At 43.4% G+C, this 20,171-nt stretch overlaps 1 protein-coding gene across 1 annotated transcript; it reads right to left on the minus strand.

Moving 5' to 3' along the window:
- Positions 1-145: 145 nt before the first annotated feature.
- Positions 146-16,824, minus strand: LOC133378769 (tripartite motif-containing protein 29-like). Its single transcript, XM_061613394.1, has 9 exons — positions 16,525-16,824; positions 11,348-11,443; positions 8,209-8,442; positions 8,077-8,099; positions 7,134-7,270; positions 5,950-5,980; positions 3,267-3,298; positions 2,500-2,568; positions 146-1,097 (listed from the first exon to the last, which is right to left on the minus strand). The coding sequence occupies exons 1-9, from the start codon at positions 16,822-16,824 to the stop codon at positions 1,078-1,080; spliced, it is 942 nt and encodes a 313-aa protein (XP_061469378.1). The 3' UTR covers positions 146-1,077.
- Between the last annotated feature and the right edge of the window lie 3,347 nt (positions 16,825-20,171).

The raw sequence follows: 20,171 nt of genomic DNA on the forward strand, positions 1-20,171 counted from the left end.
GTGACTTGCTGCGGGCACAGGAGTTCCCAAAAGCTCCCAAATATCCCACTTCTACAAGGCTGCCTCTTTTACTTCTGTACGGAAGACAGTGGCAGCTCTGCAAACACAAGTCTTTGTGAGGGGCTCTGTTGATGTGAATGGGAAGCCAACACAGAAAGAGCATGAAAGAGTCCACAAGGTATATTTTATGCTGCACAGAACTACATATGAATCCAGCAGATCGGCAATAAACATCTTCTTCAAAAGTCTTCATGTTATGCTAATCACCACCCAAGCTTTATTTCCATCACCAGAGATTGCCGTAATTATGCAGGAGTCATGTTTGCAAGGCAGTGGATTCTATTCGATTGGCTTCAAATGAACAACAAAAGCAAAAAGAATCACCCAGCACTTTTAGCTGTTCATGTTGTCAAACAAATTAACCCAACTATATTCAATACAAACAATTGCTTACAAAGAGGGCTGCAAAACAGAATTTAAGGGGAGCTGTATAGCACATTATAACAGAGTTTTGAACCCTTCAAATAAAATGTTTGGATAGCATGACACAAAAGAGTTTGATCAGCTGTTTATATGTACATTGTTCCACATTTTATAGTTCCATTATTATTGCACATACAGGGATTGGGAAACCAAAGTAGCGCAAGCATTTTCCAAATCACTCACAAAAACTACCAATAGGGAACAATCAGATTTTTTTTCAAACTCTAAAGCCAACAGATAGAGGGTGGCATATCTTATTTGCCTATACTACCTAAATGGGTACCCACAGAGTGCTTTTTCTGGACTGGGACATCATGAAATTCCACTGGGTTTTCTTTACAATCAGTTCCATGCTGATCAATTTTGGACTGGTATGTACTTTTTTACAGGCAGCCAGTTCATTATTGGAACAATAGCTAGACCACCGCTGCATAGCTGGCACAGCTGTTTATCCGAAAGAAAAAACTGGTGAACTGAGTGTGTTTGGTAACAGATCGGAGTGTCCATCAAACAGCTCCAAAGCATCCCTATTAAGTATATTCCCGTTTCTAGAGAGAGCGATCCTGGGTGGGATCTTGTTCCTTATTATTTCCATTATTTCTGAATGTCAGCACCTTTAGAAGAGGGAGAAAGGCTAATTAAAATAAATAGATAAATGCAAATCTTTTCTACTTGCTCATTATAATTTTTTTCTTTAAAATAAAATTTTCAAGTTTTGTTTATTCAGTGCAAGCCAGAGCTCATATTCATGGGCATCAGCAGTCTGCTAATGAAGGGGCGTATAGAAGGCAGGGTAATGGACTGCTTACCGTTTCTGAACAGGGGCTATTTTAGGTCCTCCCTTAGACATGTGAGCACCTTCTCGGACAGCCTCTGATCAAATTACATTTTTTTAAAGAGGCAAGTCATGTGAGCACAAGGCTATCTAGTATGATGTTTACAACCATACCCGAAGGGACTCTGCAAGCTCAAAAAGATAAGGGGTGCACCAGAGCTAGCTATGCTCCAACTGGAAGTTATTCACAAAGATCTCTTAAGGAGACACAAAAGGAGGCGTTGCTGTTGTTGTTGTCATTTAAATTTATATCCTGCTCTTCCTCCCAGTAGGAGTCCAGGGCGGTAAACAAATACACTAAAACACTCTAAAGCATAATAAAAACAGACATTAAATTATATTAAAATAAGACATATTTTAAAACTTACTTTAAAAAAAAATCTTTAAAAACATCTTAAAAAGCAATTCCAAAACAGACACAGACTGGGATAAGGTCTTTATGTAAAAGGCTTGTTGAAAGAGGAATGTCTTCAGTAGGTGCCAAAAAGATAACAGAGATGGCACCAGTCTAATATTTAAGGGGAGGGAATTCCAAAGGGTAGGTGCCACTACACTAAATGTCCGTTTCCTATGTTGTGCAGAACAGACCTCCTGATAAGGTGGTATCTGCAGGAGACCCTCACCTGCAGAGTGTAGTGATCGACTGGGTGTAAGATGACCTTTCAGATATCCTGGTCCCAAGCTATATAGGGCTTTGTACACCAAAATCAGAACCTTGAACTTAGCTTGGTAGCTGATGGGCAGCCAATACAATTATTTCAGCAGTGGGGTGACATGTTGGTGATATCCTGCCCCAGTGAGCAGTCGTGCCGCTGCAGCTTCCAGACCAACCTCAAGGGCAGCTCCACATAGAGCACATTACAGTAATCCAACTGGGAAGTTATCAGTGCATGGACAACAGTGGTCAGGCTATCCTGGCCCAGAAATAGCCATAGCTGTCTTACCAGCCAAAGCTAGTAAAAGGCACTCCTAGTGACTGAGGCCACCTGAAGGTCACTGAAGTTGTGATTCAAGTATCTGTGGGTCAGATAGTTACAGCCTGAGCAAGCAAGTGCCAACTTTCAAAAATATTATTCCTTGTGATTTTAACATTAAAAAGTTGTAAAAATATTGAAGTAGTTGGGAACCTTGGACAGACAATATACTATGCAGTTGTTTCATAGTTTTTGCTTTCTGCTTACCTGGGTTTGCTCCAGATATGTCCCTAGTCAGTGGTGGTGGTGGTGATGGGAAGACTTCACAAATCACATCTGATTGAAACAAAAGGAACAACTAGTAGAATTGCTTTTCATTAGCAGTGGATAGTGAGCTACATAATCCTATCAATGTGCAGCTGTTCACAGACAACCAAATCAAAAAAATTTCCCATTTAATTCATGTTATGGAATGTATGACCAAGTAAGTGTGCATAGGTTAATGCATTCTGTTGTTTTGTTATTACAAAACATAGTGCAAACGAAACATACATAATATATTCACACTATAATCTATCTTTATAAATGGTTCCTAATATTCTAATATTAGAATAATGCATCCTAACTGTGGCCAGACTGAACTGCACATCCATACAAAGTGCCTTGTTTGATGTGACACCGAACACCATGTTTCAAAACCGCTGTCTTTATTTTTATCTTCCACTCTAAATAACAAAAAGACTCACATATTTAATTCTTCATTCAGTGGTACACAATATATGGGATATTTGAATTATACAGAAAAACAGGCATCTTTGCTTCAATATCAATATTGACAAATGCTTTTGTAAATTTATTGGCTGATCTCAGTTCACTGTAGCCACATCCTTCATTTAATCAGTTTCCTACCAGCTCCATCATCACAGAGGAAGTATGGTCTAAACTACATTTTAGAAGGTGTTGACATCATAATTTTGGAAGAGGTGATACAGACTGTTAGTTTGAAAATTAATAGCGATGCTTCAAACACCTACCATCAAGACAGAACTCAGCAGCTGGAATTGCCCTTGTGTGAAAAGAAGATAATGGGTTTCAGTTCACAGAAAAACATAATAGTATCAGATGAACAGTCACACAAATATAGGGGAGCTTCCTAGTAATCACAGCACCAAGTCTTCAATCCTATACCCACCTACCTGGGAATAAGTCCCAGAGAACTCAGCAGGTTCAGTTCAATGGGGCTTAGTCCCAGGTAAGTGAGTGTAGGATTGCAGCTTTAATGACTATAATATCATATGATTGCATTCATGTGTGTGAATGAGCCATCACAAGCCAGATGCCACAGAGAGACTTTTAATGTTACTTCATTGACTGAAACACATTGCTCTTCGATAGAGCTAGTTCACAAAATCAACTGTGAATTGGCAAAGCCCTAGGAAGAAATCCATTGCCATTCTTCTCTATCCATGGCAGGGGCAGGTCATGACTGCAGCAGTATTGCTCAACCCCTCCACGGGCCAAATGTCCATGTATACATAAGAACATACATAAAGAAGCCTATGCATTTAGGGCCTTGTATGTCTACTCTAAACATGCAGATTATTCAGTTCATATCTATGCACATAGGCAGCAATAAAGCAACCACTGCTTTTTTTTTTTAAGTGAGGTGTCAGTACTTATGCCTTGACAAAAGCCCTGTAAGTGCCTGGACACAATGTTTGTCAAGGGCAGCAAAAAAAGAAGTGACAGTATGCTGTACTGGTGAGTACTAGGGCTATGCATCCCGAGCCAAATTGAGCCAATTCAGAGGCATTTGGGCCTCAGCCAAGTTGGGCTGAGATAGCTCTAGATCTCTAGGCGTCGGGTTGGGTGGCCTAGAGTGAACCAAGGCTATCAAGGGGTAGGTGCAGGCATGCACCAGCTGGGATGCAGGATGATTCCATCCTGTGTGGCATTAGTGGCACCTGCCTGTCCTCCATCAGGATGCGGGAAGAAGGAGACGCTCCCTCCCAACCATATTTTTAATTTTTTAAAAACCCTTAGCCCCACCCCTGAATAGGTTCAGAGATAGATCCAGGGCAGTCCGGGTGGCCCCCTCTTTGGAACAAGGCAGATTGGCTCTCCCCAAGGCCCACAGATCAGGGTCATAGGGAGAATAGGAAGGACTGTGCTCAGCCCTAGTGAGTACTGTTAAAAAAATAAAAGCCCTGGTGGCAGCTACGATGCTGTGTCCATGGACATCAAGCATACAATGAGCCAGGGCTATTGCCATGCTCACACTTCCATTTTCCATGTATAAAGGAGACACCGAACATTTGCACATAGTGCAAGAGTACTGAGCGAATTTGCTCCTTGATAAACAGGAACCCACTTTACGAGAAGTGTACTGAATTCCAGTATGTGAATTCCTGTATCGCAACCCTCAAATTAACCATGTTTTTTTCTCTCTCTCTCTGACCAGAGGAGTGCTTTTATTTTTAGACTTTGGTCATATGAAATACATTTCATATTATAGATCAGTTTGTTGAGTCAGGAGCAGGTAAAAACATAATTCCATGTACATAATCAAAACATTTTTGTCTTATTAATTTAGAACATTACAGGTGTAGTAAATTACCTTACCAATTTATTCCATGTATTCAGGGAATCAGATTTTACAATTGATTATCTGACCTCATTTATTTTTTCCCTTTTCCATTTTCTCAGTTCCCAAAAAGTTCTATTCATCTGCGCCATATTTCTACATAGACCGAGGGTATTGGGTACCTATGTGTACCGTCACTTGTATAAGAAATAAAATCCTGCCATATTACTAAAAATTAATCTTGTGTAGTTTGTCCCCTAGATGCCCTCAGATTGTGTGATATTTTCTCTAGCAGGACTGTTTGCTAGACCTTCTTATACCAGCAATCTAAACTGTGCAAATTGAATACCTTCCAATGCTTCGCTATCAATGCCCTTGAAGCTATCAATAAGTGTGTGACCAACTCTTTATTTTTTATCTCTCTATCAGCACTGATAAACAGATTTTAAAAAGCCAAATAGGAGAGGGAGAAAGATTTTGTTTAATTATTAAATAAATTTCTGAAAAGACCTTCCAAAAGGCTTTTCCTTTTATACATTCCCACCATATGTGGTTCTGGCACCAGCACATGGGGAGAATCCTGGATGTATAAATGAGAGCTGTTGGGGAGTTAAATGCCAGCCATGTGCTCATTTTAGCAAGAGTTCTGTTGTTTGTGACAAAAGAGATTTATATGGTAGTTTCGTCCACCCATTTTGAAAACTTTAAATTTACACCTATCCTGTCTTTCATTCAACAGCTGATCCATTAAAGGGCATTAATCCTAGTGCCTATTGAATGCTATGTTTATTTCAGCAAAAAACAGAGTTACTTGTATTGTAGGAATTCTGCCCAACTCTTGGTCTTTATTATTGTTTAATATATGAATTACCATTTATTCTATAGGCACTGTGGTTTGTGATCATTTTTCATAGGTTTCATCTAGAAATAATCATTCACTAATTAGATTTTCACAACATAATCTTTTATGAAGGAAGATATGGGGAATCTGTGGCATTTATCTAAAGTATGACTTCCACTCTTGCTTAAGCATTCTTCTTCCAAATTCTCAGGGTTCCTAAACTTAACCACAAATGAATGGAAAACACTATGTCAGATGTGATGCACATACTGAAAAACAAGATGGGATTTACCTGCTCCACTGTGTTTGGTTAATGATTTTACCTACAAAGAGTAACAAAAAAAGAACAAGGCTGCTGATTCATGCAAAACCACAGTTGTAATAGGAATTTGTTTCTATAAGACCCATTGCGAGGGACAGATTTGGCAAGATGAGGTTTGGGAAGCAAACAACCTGGTGAGCTCCCATGGGCATGATCCAGCATGTTATTTGTGAAAGTTAATGCAGACATTCAGAACAGGGTAATGAACCATCAGGAGGAGAAGGATGAAGGCTCAAGGCAGGTAAGACTTAGAATAGATGTTCTCTTCATGTTTTAAGGCAGAGGCAGCCAGATGGAGCCCCCCAGATGTTGTTGGACTACAGTTTCCATTGTCCCTGATCATTGGCTATGTTTGAATTCACAGAAAATGAATTCCTCATTTGATGCCTGAATTCAGGTGCATCACTAATGGACAACGGACATTTGAGTGAGGCAGTTGGCTTTTGGAGAGTGTGCCATAAGGTGCTGAAGAAAAAATGAGATCTGACTCCTTTGGGAAAACAATCCTCTAGCACTGTTATATTTCCAATTTGCCTGCTTTATAATAGCTAAGTTTAGTTCCATATAGACAGTGGCAGGAGCTCCTAACTGTTTCCGCCCCTTGGGAATCAAACAGCTCCACCCCTAGCCCAGGATCTAGCCAACATACCACTAGAGAGAACCTTTATATGCAGTCACCTGTGAGGAGACACAAATTGCCTAATAAAGATTTTGCATCACCAAAATATTGGGAGACATGTAAAATGTTCAAGAAAAAACTAGGTAAGAAAAATCTAGGCCATCAGTCCCACAGTAGTTCTACTGCTGACCAGTTACCACAATCTATGCTTTTAGATTAATTGCAAAGCATATTTGGCTAGGTTATCTTTTGTGTCTATGAGTAAACAGATAAAATTAGATTGTACTCTATGAACGCGTCAGTGAAAAATATGCAGGATGCCAGTAGGGTAATTCAGGTTGTATATACATATGTTACAGTAAATGTGTGAAATAGGAGAATGTGCACAAAATGTGTTTGTGCATATCGTGTTAAAGTGTATAATCTCTAGTTATTTCTTGTACATATTTGTATATGTGCACATTTGTATATTTTCACATTCACCATAACGTATATAGCTTAATGAACACTGCTAGGATACAATAAGTGCACTTACCATGTACTACTTGCATCAGGGTGTCAAGGTTGGAAATGTAAAGTGCTGTGTGACTTCTCACATCCTGAATGTCTGACTGATCCAGATGCACTGTTAGCACTTCCACACTGTCATTGCTGAAATTTTGTTTCTTAATCCTAGCATGCATAAGAGGTCATTCAGTTAACCTGATTGTAATAGCTGCCACTTCTACAAGTAAATACTATGTTAAATTATATATCGGGTATGAATAGAAGAGAGTGCGTTTGTTATAGCTATTGGGTGGAATTCCATTGGTGCCCTTGCACTCACAGGAGGGGTTTTGATCCAGTAGAGTTGTCTGCTAACGGAAGAGATAGGGAGGTGATTTTTTGACAACCCCCCTTGCAGTCTCCCCCATGAACCTTTCAGCCTGCTTTAGAGGGTCTGCTGACTCTCTGGGGCACTAGGACTGCAGGGAGAGAGGAAATAAGCAAAAATTGCCTCCCCCCCTTCCCTGAGTGGACAACTCTGTTGGATCAAAGGGGAACCAACTGCAGTCCACCTAGTATAAGCACAATTATTGAATATTATTCAATTATTGGTACTGGAGAGGCAAAAGCACTTCATAGGAACCTAGGAAGCTGCCTTATCCTGAGACAGACCATTGGTCCATCTAGTCCAGTATTGTCTACACTGACTGGCAGTGGCTCTCTGGAGTCTCTCCTAGCCCTACCAGGAGATGTTGGGACCTTCTGTATGCAAGGAGGATGCTCTATCACTGAGCCACAGCCCTGAAGGTAGGTAAGCTAATACTTTAAGATGTTGCTTGCAGTAGGATGGGGAAAAACTCAATAGTGCCAGGCTTTTTATTATCTAACAATGATTCATTTTACTGGATCTCCATAAGGTATCACTTATGTTTGGAGAGAGGTGCAGTCTATGTTACATGCGAGCAAACCAGAAGGTGTGGTGTGTAAATTACCTCTCTTGGGCCAGTTGAAAATCCTACAAAATGACAAAAAGAAAAAGAAATTGTTTTGACTGCAAACAGAGAAAGGGAGACATCTTGGAAATTAGACTTTACTTACTGAAGCAAAACAAAAAAGCTGCTTACTTTGAGGAAGAGGCAAGCATCTGTTTGCTCTGTCAGTGCCTGTAGCTCCTGAAGGCCCTGGAGAGCCATAGCCCTCTTCTCTGCTACTTGCGTTTTCAGCGCAGCAATGTCAGCCAGCTGCTTTTTCTCGTTGGACTGGATGTCGCCTAGGATTTGCTTCTCTTTTTGATCTACCTGAGACTTGATCTCTTGGAAGATCTTTGACAGCTGATCTGTGAACATTTTCTTATTGTTCTAAGAAAAGAAAGAGGTCAAGTATTAACAGTCGAGTGATTGGACTTAGAACATAAATCTAGGGTGACTTAAGCAATACTCTACACTAAACAGATTGTTAGCTGCATGGTCAGAGCCCTTCCTCTGGCTATAAAACTCTCTATAAACAGCATGGTGTGAAGATTATATATGTCAGATAACATTTTTATAATGAAAGATGACATTTCATTTCTGCTAAGGAAGAATTTAAAACAGGCCATCAACCTATCAAGCTTATAGCTCTCCTCCATCTACAGAGTATGCTGTCAGTCGGTCTGAAGAGCACTGGGGGCATTAAACTCTCAGCAGATGACTACAAAATATTTTTCTCTCAGCTATCCTGTGGCGACCACCACTGAGTAATGTGCAGTGCAAACTGTTGGCTCTATGTGTGTGTGTGCCTCACATGAGTAGAAGAGCAAAATTGTACTTATGGGGTTAATCCAGCCAGGATGAGCACCAAGGACGTTGGCAGGCAGCTGTGCCCAGCGAGGCCATCCTTATCTACAAAAGGCTGGATGGAAACCGAAAGAAGCTCTGTGGGGGAAGACGTGGGGGAAGAAGTTCTTGTATGAGGTTTTGTAGCTGTAAAAGTCTTGTGAGCTCTCTGTGTTTTTTTGCTGTCTTTAATGTCCACAGTAAAGGACTCTTACTCAAGTTCTCTGCTTGTGTTTGGATTCTATACGCTTCTCACTGTTCACCTGTAAGGAGCCAGACACGCAATTCCTTCACACACCAACACAAACCTATGCATATTTACACAGAAGTAAATCCAAATATATATAGGATTGCAGCCCTAATGTCAACAGATTGCTAGATAGTGGGATTCAGGCCTTGCCACCTCCCCTCTGCGATTCTTAATTCCCAAATTCCCTAATGCAGCACAGTTGGGCTGCTGAGGCTGATAGGAGTTATAGGCTGGGGAAGGCTGCCCTAACAGTTCACCCGCCAACATCTCTTCTCGGGTGAGTGGGCTTGCGTGTTCCAGCGAACCCTGTGAGTGATGCCGTCAGGAGTCATGTACTCCCAGCAGGGTCACCCATGGCGGTAAGGTCAATGGAGAGGAACCAGACAAAGAACGATCCAAGAAAGTCCTCAATGGCAGAACAGGCGGAGGATAACAATGTGTATGTTACAATGGCTGTGAAGGTGGATGAAGGCTGCAGCAGATAAAGGACTTCCAATCATCATGGTACCCATGCCATTGGATCAAAGCCTTTTTCTGTCAAGATTGCATGTTGATTGTGGTGCACCGATCTCCTCAAATAAAACAAATTTACGCACAGGCGTCTTCCATAAGAAAAGTCCCATGGCGATTGGCGAATGGCGATGGGGGCAGGACTGTGAAATCCAGAAGCCCCTAGCCATGGTCTGGTACATCAGCGGTGGATACAGATTCAGATGGATCCATTGTTAAAGACTATATTTTGGAAGACAATCTTACTCGGTCATGAGTGATCGCCAAGACGAAGAAGATGAAGAGAAGCTATGGCTGGGATCTCTTGCCCCTTGCCTGGCTTCACTTTGGCTTCCTTACCATGGGATGCTCCATCCTTTCCTCATGCTCTGCTTGCTTGTGCCTCAGCCGCTGAAGCACAAGCACCAAAGCAGCCCCTGGAGGCTCAAATCTCACCCATCTTCTGGTGCTGCAGAAAAGGCTGCCTGACATGAAGTGCCACCTTGACAGCCACCTAGTGTCCGTTAGTAGCCACACTCAAACCACCTCTTTGCGGTGACCCCTGTTTTCTGGCACTTAATCCCTGTCAAAATACTGTCCCTAATTTGGCTGTTGGGGAGATTTTAGGGATGCTTTAAACAAAATGAAAGTGAACATACCCATGCACTAGAGTCATCATTTAGGAAACACCAGTCCTTCTCTTGAGGTTAAATGTCTGAAGAGTGGGCAGAAACACATGCAGAGTGTTGACGTTGCTGGATTGGGGAAGGGCTGCAGCTGAGGGGTCGAGTGTGCGCATAGCATGCAGAAGGCCAGAGGTTCTGTCCCCAGCATGTCCAGGTAGAGCGGGACTGCATGTCTGAAGCCTTGGAGAACTGCTGCCTGTCAGTGACAATACTGAGCTTAACAGACCATTGGTCTGACAGTAGAAGGCAGCCTCCTATGTTTTGAGTTGCAGCTACTTAGTAACTACAATCAGATCCACTGTGAAAGCAAAGATTCCCAAGTGTTTTTAAAAGAGTATACACTAGCTAAGATAAGTGTGTGTGTGTACATGTCCACACCAATGAAACTTGTGGTGAACAGAGTATGCGGTAAGTCTGGTTCCATTAACAGATAGTTTTAAGACCAACAGGGTCTTAAGAATTTTGCGGTCTGAAGCACAACTGTAAATGGCTCCCGCCTCCACCCAAGTCAAGGTGCATCGTACCCAAGGCCAGCTAAGTTATTTTGGCACCTGATGCAGAAAATCCTACAAACGCCTCTCCACCCTCCCCAGCAATAAATATACAACAATAATAAATTAAGCAACTAACCATTTCCCCCTTCCATGACATGATACCCAAAACTGCTGCCTGAAGCTTCTACCTCACTTTGCCTAATGTGGGCAAATTAGGGCCAACTCTGAAGACCAATCTGTAATAGCAGTTATTTCCGTTTCCAACCAGCCTTTCCTTCCTTTCAAGCATAGATAAAGGATAAATATTCTTAGAAAGTAGTCCTTAATTGAACCCAGAGTCAAATTCTAGCCCCCTAACTTAATATAGGCAGGAGTCCTTGACCTGGGCAAGGGGAATCACTGGCCAAAAGTGTATTGTATTGTATGGTCAGAAAGAAAAGATTTGGTGCTGGAAAAAGCATACTGGAGACACTTTTATCCCACCTGACACCTGAAAGTGATGCTTGGTGTCATGAAGTTAGTGCACAAACCTTTATCTGATTCTCACTTTTCTGAAGCTGCAAGAGGGTCTTGTTCATGGCAGTTTTGTTTTCCTGCATTGATTTCATAATCCGAGGGAGAATTGCCTGATTAAGAGAAAAGCAGAAAAATAGAAGGGAAATCATATAATGGTACACTTCAATATGTTTATTGAGTAGACTAATCAAGTATATCCATAGCTGATTAATTGAAACTCTGCAATTTTGAAAGGAGTGCCAATTTTATATAGTATACAAAACAAAATATTAAAGATGGGCTTTCCCTCTAACAGTAGAGACTGCACTATAAGATACCTTATTCTTCCTTCAAAATATCCAATAGGCATCTATACTGAAGTTTTGTTAATAATAAAATTTATGTAAACTGAATTATTTAATGGATTAAAAAGCAGTGATCCTTCATGAACTGATAGCCAATGAATAGCATAGTATAAATAATTGCTAGGTTTTATAGTCTTGGTCACTGACTTGTGTGATCCTATTATTTAGAAGTCCCATAAGATTAGAGACTTTTATTATATTAAATAGTATATTTTTATATAAATACATAAGATTTGGTATTTTGGGGTTAAAACCAAAAGCATGGATTATGATCAGCCCTGTTTGTGAAGTAGCTGCCAGGCACAATAGCTGAAATTATTTTAAAACAAGGCAACAAGGGAGATCCATCTCATACTACCCCTTAAAAGCCATTGACAGCCATTCCTTTTCATGTTTACTCATAAGTGGCATCAGTGGGGCTTAATCCTGTGCAGAGGATTGCAGCCTCATATATATTACGCTAGTGTGTGCTAGTGCTTTGTGGCAGTGCTATGGGGACTATAGCTATGCTATAGTGCTATGGGGGCAGTGCTAGGGGTGGGGGACTGGCAGTTTGTGGCTGAGATTTGGCCTCCAAAGCCTTTCAGGCTGGTCACCAGTCTCTCCTCAGCCTCACAATGCCATCAAAGTACCCTCTTCAAGAACTACTACTGCTAGTGGTTGTTGAAGGGCGAGGTGGGAGAAGCATTGCAAGTATGAGAAGGTATCAGAAATACCTGATGCTTGCAATGCTCCCCTGACCCTCATCTTGGGCCCCATCCACACTTTACATTTAAAGCACTATTATATCACTTAAAGTATGTTTGTGACTGCAGTATAAGGCTGGAGTACACAGTGACTTGGGAGTAAATACCACTGAATTCTGTTGGATCTATATCCAAGGAAACACATATATGTTTGAGCTGCCATCATGGCGAACTTTTGCTTTATTGGCCTTTTGGGTTTTCCTCCCAAGTAGCTACATTCCTAATGATTCAAAGCATGATCAAGTATATAATGAAGCCTGCAGAAGTGTTCCCAGGCTTTTCTGTCCCCATACCACTGGCACAAATTTAAGCCAGCATGCTAGTGTAATAGGAGGCTTTAAGAGGGGCCAAAGTCCCATTAGCCTCAGCAGAACTCATTCTCTGTGTAAATACGCATAGAAGCAGACTGCACATTCTTATAGAAGGCGATCAAAGGCAATGTAAGGCAATGGCATTAGTCACCGCTAACAGTTGCTCATCTATGCTTTAATCTAGCATGGGGCGACTGATAAGGCGTTCCCCAGCAAGGGCTGTTAACATGTAGTGGAGAGTTCATTACTACTGGCTGGCATACTGCCATGCTGCCAGAGGACAGGAGGTCAATGATCAGTGTCAAGAACTGAGAAATTGTTATTGCCACACACACAGAGCACATTGCCCAGCATGGATTTGCTTCTTTTAAAAAACGAAGGTACCTGTAGAAAGCACAGAGATGAAGCAACTTCAGATTATGAACAGGCAGTGTCCACTGTTGATTTAAGGTCATTGCTCAGTTCAAAGAGTCCTTGTAAAAAAGAGTCCAGCACTCCCTAGGGCAATCAGTCAGTGACAAGGCAATCCTATCCCTGAAAGGGCAGCAGAGGGTGTGACAGCCACTGCTGCATCTGCTGTCCTGCCAGTCAGGCTGGCCAGGGTGGAAGGCAAGGACCAGGCAAAATCCTGCTCCATACTACGCCAGCTTGGAGCTTGGAGCTGGCATAGTGATTAGGCCCAGATCCTGGGGTGGTTCTGCCCCTCCCCGCCCTGCACTACAGAGCGGAAATCCCTCCAGCACTTTTGAACAGAGAGCTCCATGCCAGAGGAACAAGGCTGGTGTCACTCTGTGGGCAGAGGCTGGTGGAGATGTTTTGGGTTGGGCAGACAGCAATCTCTGCTCCATCTAAATCCTGCCCGCAGCGCAGCAGTTTGGGGGGTTGGACTGCAGCCTAAGTCTCACTAAGTTCAACAGGGTTTACAAAGCAATCTTTTTTGCGGATACGCAAAAGGAAGGCCTACTGAATTCAGTGAGGCTTACTCCCTGGTATGTTAGTACAGGATTGCAGCCTTACTCACCACCTTATACCAGATCAGACTATTTGCTCATCTAGTCCAGGATTGTTTGCCAGGCAGTGGCTCTCCAGTAGGGTGGCCTGTTGCAAAAGCGGATATGACTTTTTTGCACGACAAGCCACACCAGCGGAAATCCCCTTCTCTACACAGCTACCACATTGTGCTGCTTGAGGTGGGTTGCAGCTGTTGTCTCCTCCTCTGCTACCCAGTCCTTCTGCCTCCTTGCAGGATCTCCAGAGCCATCCTTACCCCTCAATGCCACATTCTGAGGAAGGGATCCTTCTTTGGAGAGGGGCATTGTGGTTGAGGTGACTGTAGAAATTGACTGTACTGCCATCACTTTGCAAAACAGCAGTGGCACAGCTGGACTCTGTGGCTACCACAACTGTAATGTCTCACTTTGAGGAGGAAGGACCCCTTCGTCCCACGGCAGACTAGTACCTGAGCAGCAGGTGGATAGGCCAGTGACCGACCCATCATCCTCCAGTGCTCCAAAGAGTGTTGCCAGCTGCTTCCTTGCAGGAGTGGTGGCTACGCTCTGTGGCTGGTTGGGAAGTGGCACATGGCAGATGGAAGTGGCAGCAGCAGAAGGGGGACCGCCACTGCAGTTAAGCAGCACAAAGTGGGTGATGACCGGACTAGCCACAATACTCATGGGCATCAGATGGCAGGCACAATCTGACACACACACACTCCCACATCCGCCACCTGATCCACCCATGGGCTCATGATCAGGCCAACTCTGGGCAGGAGCCCTATCCTCTCTTGCATCTGGCCATTCTGCTCTCCAGGTTTGCAGGCAGATGGTCTTTCCCCTCACTGGATCCTTTTAAATGTAGATGCCAGGAATTGCAACTAGGATCTTCTGCAGGCAAAGGATTGGCCAGTGGTCCCTCCTCTCTTGTCTCTTCCCTGAGTAACACACAATCAGGCATGCTATGGATGGCGGTCTTAAAGACTTTTGTTAAATGGCTTTAAATGTGCTGTTTTAACTAAGCATTTAAAAATATTAATGGGAAACTAGGAAGGCTGCTTTGATAGGGAGAAAATAAACATGATGAAAGCAGGCTCATGTTGGCTTCGAATGCTAGTCAGCGGGGGGAGATCTCAAGCAGAGAAGCACTTGGCAGGAGGGAGGTGCTGAACCACCCTCTCCTTTCACCCACTCCCCAAAGCCTCCCCCACGCTCTTTTCTTATATCTGGTCTTATTTCTGGTCTTGGAGCCTGGTCAGAAGAAAAACAGGGAGTAACAGGGAGGAGAGAGGTTGCAGGGGGGAAAGCAGTGAGTACAGGAATGATTCAGTGCCCCTCACCAGCTGCCACTTGAAACATCTCCCCCATGCTTTAGAACTGTTTGGAGTGACCTGTGTTTAAAGACACAAGCCTTCAGCCATCACATCTAGGTCTACCCATTAACTCAGTCAGAGAGCTTCTTCCTCTGTTCTCGCCCATCTTGGAAAGATTCCCCATACTAGAAGAGACTCCAGAGCAAGCCCCTCCACATTGTCAAGGAGATTGGGACAGACATCATTCTCATACTACTTCTGGAAGAGCCCCTCTGCCTTTGACCTCTGTATGGCAGCTTAGCAGAAATCAAGCGGGGAAACTTTCCCCCCCCGGCAGGTGCATCTATGGTTGAAAAAGCTTCACCCGCTGGAATTTTGCTTGACCTGCACCTATTGAAAACGCAAGAATTGTATTAGGAAAAAACCCTGCTAATCCTAGACTTATGCTGCTCATGCCTGGAAGTCATGTCTGGGAGGCGGGGAGGAGCGGGGAGCAAAGCAGGGCCTGGCCGGGTCTCTCTTGGTTTGGGATTGATTAGTACTGGCTGGATCATGGAGCTATATGGGTTTGGAGGTTGACTAAAGGTATGCAGCCTTTGAGGGTGGCTGGAACTGCGTGCTTGGCTGGTGTGCGGAGTTACCTGGGAGCATGTGAAATGAAGTTGATGGAGAAAGTACATTGGGGCTGGTGGGCAAGGGCCCTGAATAACTTGGAGGGCAGCTATGGGAGAAAAACATACTGCTTTATTGAAATTCTGCCCCCACCCCCAATATTCCACTGCTAATGATTTTATTCTTTCCCGCCCTCACTTGCTGACTGATCCTTCCCCATCATGAGTCAGGCAGGCCATGTTCGTCACCATCCAGCAAATTCCTTCAAGGCACAAAAAATACTGCAAGAAGAGAAAACTGGTGTCAAAAGAGCTTTCACACCTGAAGCCAGAAGTAGAAGAGTCTCAGAACGTGTCTCTGTTGAATCAACAGTTCTATTATTGGTAATAGACAGGTATGGTTAAGAAGGACTACAGGAAGCTGCCTTATACTGAGGCAGCGCATTGGTTCCTCTAGCTCAGTATTGGCTGCACTGGCTGGCAGCAGCCCTCCAGGGTTTCAGACCCGGGCCCTTCCCAACCCTACCTGAAAATGCTGGAGATTGAATGTGGGACTTTCAGCATGCAAAGCACATGTTCTCCCATTGTGCTACAGCCCTTCCTCTAAGCACGTATTTATCTGTAGAAATGCATACCTCACTCCGGGGGGAGCGGGACCCACAAGTCTAACTTCCTTGCATTCTGCATTATCAGGCTTTGACAGTTATTTGATGTTTGAAGGCAATTTGATGTTTTTTGTTTTCTCCCCCAAATACTTCAAAGTCTTGAAGGATCCTTCCTTCCGCATTCTGACACCAGTTTCTCTGATCTACTATGTTTAACTGAAGAACCTCTTGGGAGTGTGTCATGCCCAGAATTAGCTGAAGCCTCTTACCATCTGCTTGTCATACTCATCCTTCAGGGTGACAATGCTGTGTCCCTTGTGGGAGCCTGTGGTGGAGCACCATATGCACACCAAGTCGTCTTGACAGAAGCACTCCAGCAGCTTTGCATGCTCTAGACATTTCTTCTCCTCCTGGGCCCCAGCAGTGTTGAGAGCTACCAAGGCATGGTCCCTCTGGGTGGCCTTTGAATTGTGTTTCTTCAGGTGGGCCCAGCACAGGGATGCCTCACAAGTCAGACACATCTTCTCCGCTGAGTGAGGCTTCTCTAGGCAGAAATCGCAGGGAATCATCCTTCTTTCTTTCTGACAGGCTCTTTGGGCTTCCAAGGAGGCTTTTCCTTCTGAGGAGGCAGCAAGGGACTTAACTGTGCAGTGGAACTGGCAGCTGTCTGTTGGCAACCTGGCATGAACCTTGAACACAGGATAGGAGGTGCAGACCTTGGACTCATGCACTGCATTTAGTACGTCCTGGGCATACTCCTTACAGAACTCCGGCAGCCACAGCTCAAGGACACAGGATTGCTAATGTGTGCCTTGTACTGCCATGTTTCAGCAAGGAGGTATTCCAAATTTTTGTCTGTCTGCCGTGAATTCAAAAGCCACAGTGACTATCTATGTTCCTAAGTGAATGGAAAGCTGTATGATCTTCTTGTTTCTTCTTTTTTAAAAAACTGCTTCCATGTATTTGGCACTATGAACTAGGGTTGCCAGGTCAGAAGCATTCCAAACTCTGAGATTTCAGGGGTGGGCCCTAGTGATGTCACAGGGAAATCCTGAGTGATGTCAGGGGGCAGGCCCAGTTATGTCATTAAGCATCAACCACAGTTGCTTGGAGCATACCACTCAAAAAAAAATTGGAAATTATGATAGAAATCTTAGCTAAATGAGGGTGTTCCCAGGTCCAGCTGAAGTGACAAGATAATTCCTTCTCACCTGCTTAGGGAGTCTGGGTAGGCAACATGTAATCTAGTCTACTTGCTTCTGGCAGGAAGGGTTTAAGTGCCCTCAGGCCAGGCAAGTCACCAGAAGACCATTGTAGGAAGAAGGGAACCTAGTGTTGTGGAGATGTTAGCTGGAAGCGCTCAGGAGTAAAGATGGATGCCCCTGAGGGCTGCAATTCTATCACACTTATTAAGAGACGAAGCCTCATAGAACTCAACAGGACGTACTGCTGAGTAGATATGGTTAGAATTGTGTTGTAGGTAAGGCTTGACTAGGGATCCTCTGCAAAGATATCCATATCAAAGCAGGGTTGGCAACCCTGAGCCTGAGATGCCCTGCCTGCCTTTTAATGTGGTTGCTCCAAGCATCTTTACAGACTTGACCCTTGTAGAGAGAGGTTTGAGAAATGAGTAAGAGTAAGAAGATTTTTTACCCTTTTCTGCCTACCATTTGGGCTGCTATAAAACTCACTTTGACAGCCAACCCAATTCCAGTGAGTAATAATTGCCAGAGAGAAAACATACATGGTTTGGTCTACCTTCACAGGCAGTAGATTGGGAATAACAGCAATTGAAGCCACACTTCCCAGTATGTGAATTATCTTTTACCACTATTGGGCAAGAAGCAAGCTGTCACGCAACCAAGAAAGTGCATCATCTGTGGGTTTAAGGGGGTAGAGCTGAGCACATGGAATTACTATTGTTGCTTTTATGGATGTAAGGGAGTGAGGTTAAAAGTAAATGAAATGCAAATAGAAAAAGGAAAACCAAAGACAGTGATGATTTCTTAAATGCAATACCATACCAACCACAAGATTCTTATGAGTAAGGCAGAAAACTCAGCATCCCACAACCAGTCAGGTTTCCTAACCAAAACTAAAAAAAATCCTGGCAGCCAGTCAGCCAAGGTTACAGAAATCCCCATACAGCACAACCTGACCCGGGGGCTGAAGTTAGTGTACTTGTTCTGCTCTTGTAAGAAATGGATCCTTTAGTGTGGCAGCACCTATGCTCTGGAAGTCCCTGCCTATTGACATTAGGCAGTTGCCTTCATTGTACTCTTTTTTGGCACCTGCTCGAAACATTTTTGTTTAGGCAAGCCTACCCAGGCATGTTGAAGCTACAGTAGGGCCCCGCTTCTCGGAGCCCCGCTTTTCAGAGTTCTGCTAATATGGCGCCAGTGGGGTGATCAGCTGGAGGGGGGCTGGAGCTCCCCGCACTGCAGCTGATCTTCTCCTCTTCTGGCGTGATCAGACTCCCCCAATCCAGCTGATCGCGCCGGAGGAGGGGAAGATCAGCTGTAGCGTGCTACAGCTGATCTTCTCCTCTTCTGGTGCGATCAGACTCCTGCTTGAGCTGATCACGCCTGAGGAGGGGAAGATCTGATCATCTCCTCCTCTGGTGCGATCAGTGGATTAGGTTTGAGACCCCCACGCTACAGCTGATCCGCTTTTCGGCGGTTTTCACTTTCCGGCAGAGGTCTGGAACCTAACCTGCCGTATGAATGGGGCCCTACTGTATTATGTTTTTTATCTGTTTTTAACTTGTCGGTTTTATTATTTTGAATGTTTTTAAATACCTATCTAACTGTTTTTGCCAATAATGTCATTGTTTTAATTCCTTCTGTAAACCGCTTTGAGGTTTTTTACAATAAAGCGGTATATAAATGTTGTAAATAAAATACATAAATAAATTTCGGAGTCACTGTGGTCCTTGGGTCTCTTTCCTCTTTTAGGAACTAAGGAGTCTGCCTTATACTGAATCAGGCCATTTGGTACTATCTAGCTCAGTACCAGTGACATGGACTCTTTGTGAAAATAACATACAAAACGCCTGATTTAAAGAGAAGACAGGATAAACAATATACCTTAAAAACAACTGGTTAACTTCCATGAAAAGGAAGACAAAAAACTTTAAAAACAGACAAAGCAAGGCCTTTACAATGTTTGTTCCTATCTGCCAAAAGCACATTTCCGGAGAGGCCTGCTATTCTTCAGAAGAGAAAGGTTTTTCTTTTCAGGAAGGCTTTCTGCAAGTAGCCCATGGTTAACAGAGATCTTATTACTAGTTCATTTTACTCTGGGTTACTATGATGGAGATATTGATTTTGGCTTTGTAATTTTATAGTGTTAATCATCTAATTGCAGTGAGCTATTGACACGCAAAAAGGGCACAAGAAGCAAAGACTGCAAGTAGTTCCCTTTCCCCTGAAAACAAATGTGTCTAGGCAAGAGCGTTGAAACAATTTAGGACTGGTGCATTTTTGTTCCTACAAACACACTACCTTATCATGGAGGCTGGGTGAGGCCCACAATGATGGAGCTGTAACGATGGCTCTCTGGCTGAATCCACTCAGTGTTCTGAGCAGCACTGAAGTCAATTGCACTCAGCCACAGATTTGAGTGCTGCTATTTCCCAATGAAACATGGGAATTATGTAAAATCATCCTCAAAGCAGTGTGGACTTAACCTGGAGCCTGAATCTCTGTTAGAAACCACAAGGTAGCTGGTGCCTTTCTGTGGTTTGGAGACCTATATTTGTAAAAAGGATCTAGGATAGGTCTAAGGGTCACTGGACTGCTACCATGGATGCAATTATTTTTGGAACAGAAAGCCTCCAAAAAATGGGACACATAATTCCACACACACAGAGTCTTAAGCAAGCAGGACATGTTGGACTTCATAGTATATTTGTTAT

Source organism: Rhineura floridana, chromosome 3 (genome assembly GCF_030035675.1).
Source record: "Rhineura floridana isolate rRhiFlo1 chromosome 3, rRhiFlo1.hap2, whole genome shotgun sequence".
In the NCBI taxonomy this organism is placed as follows: Eukaryota; Metazoa; Chordata; class Lepidosauria; order Squamata; family Rhineuridae; genus Rhineura; species Rhineura floridana.

Coding starts and splice junctions, on each gene's coding strand:
- LOC133378769 (XM_061613394.1), bottom strand. CDS start 16,824: ATGATTCCCTGCGATTTCTGCCTAGAGAAGCCTCACTCAGCGGAGAAG. Junction 11,444..16,524: donor ATGAGTATGACAAGCAGATG/GTAAGAGGCTTC, acceptor TCTCTTAATCAG/GCAATTCTCCCTCGGATTAT. Junction 1,098..2,499: donor CATATCTGGAGCAAACCCAG/GTAAGCAGAAAG, acceptor CCTCTTCTAAAG/GTGCTGACATTCAGAAATAA.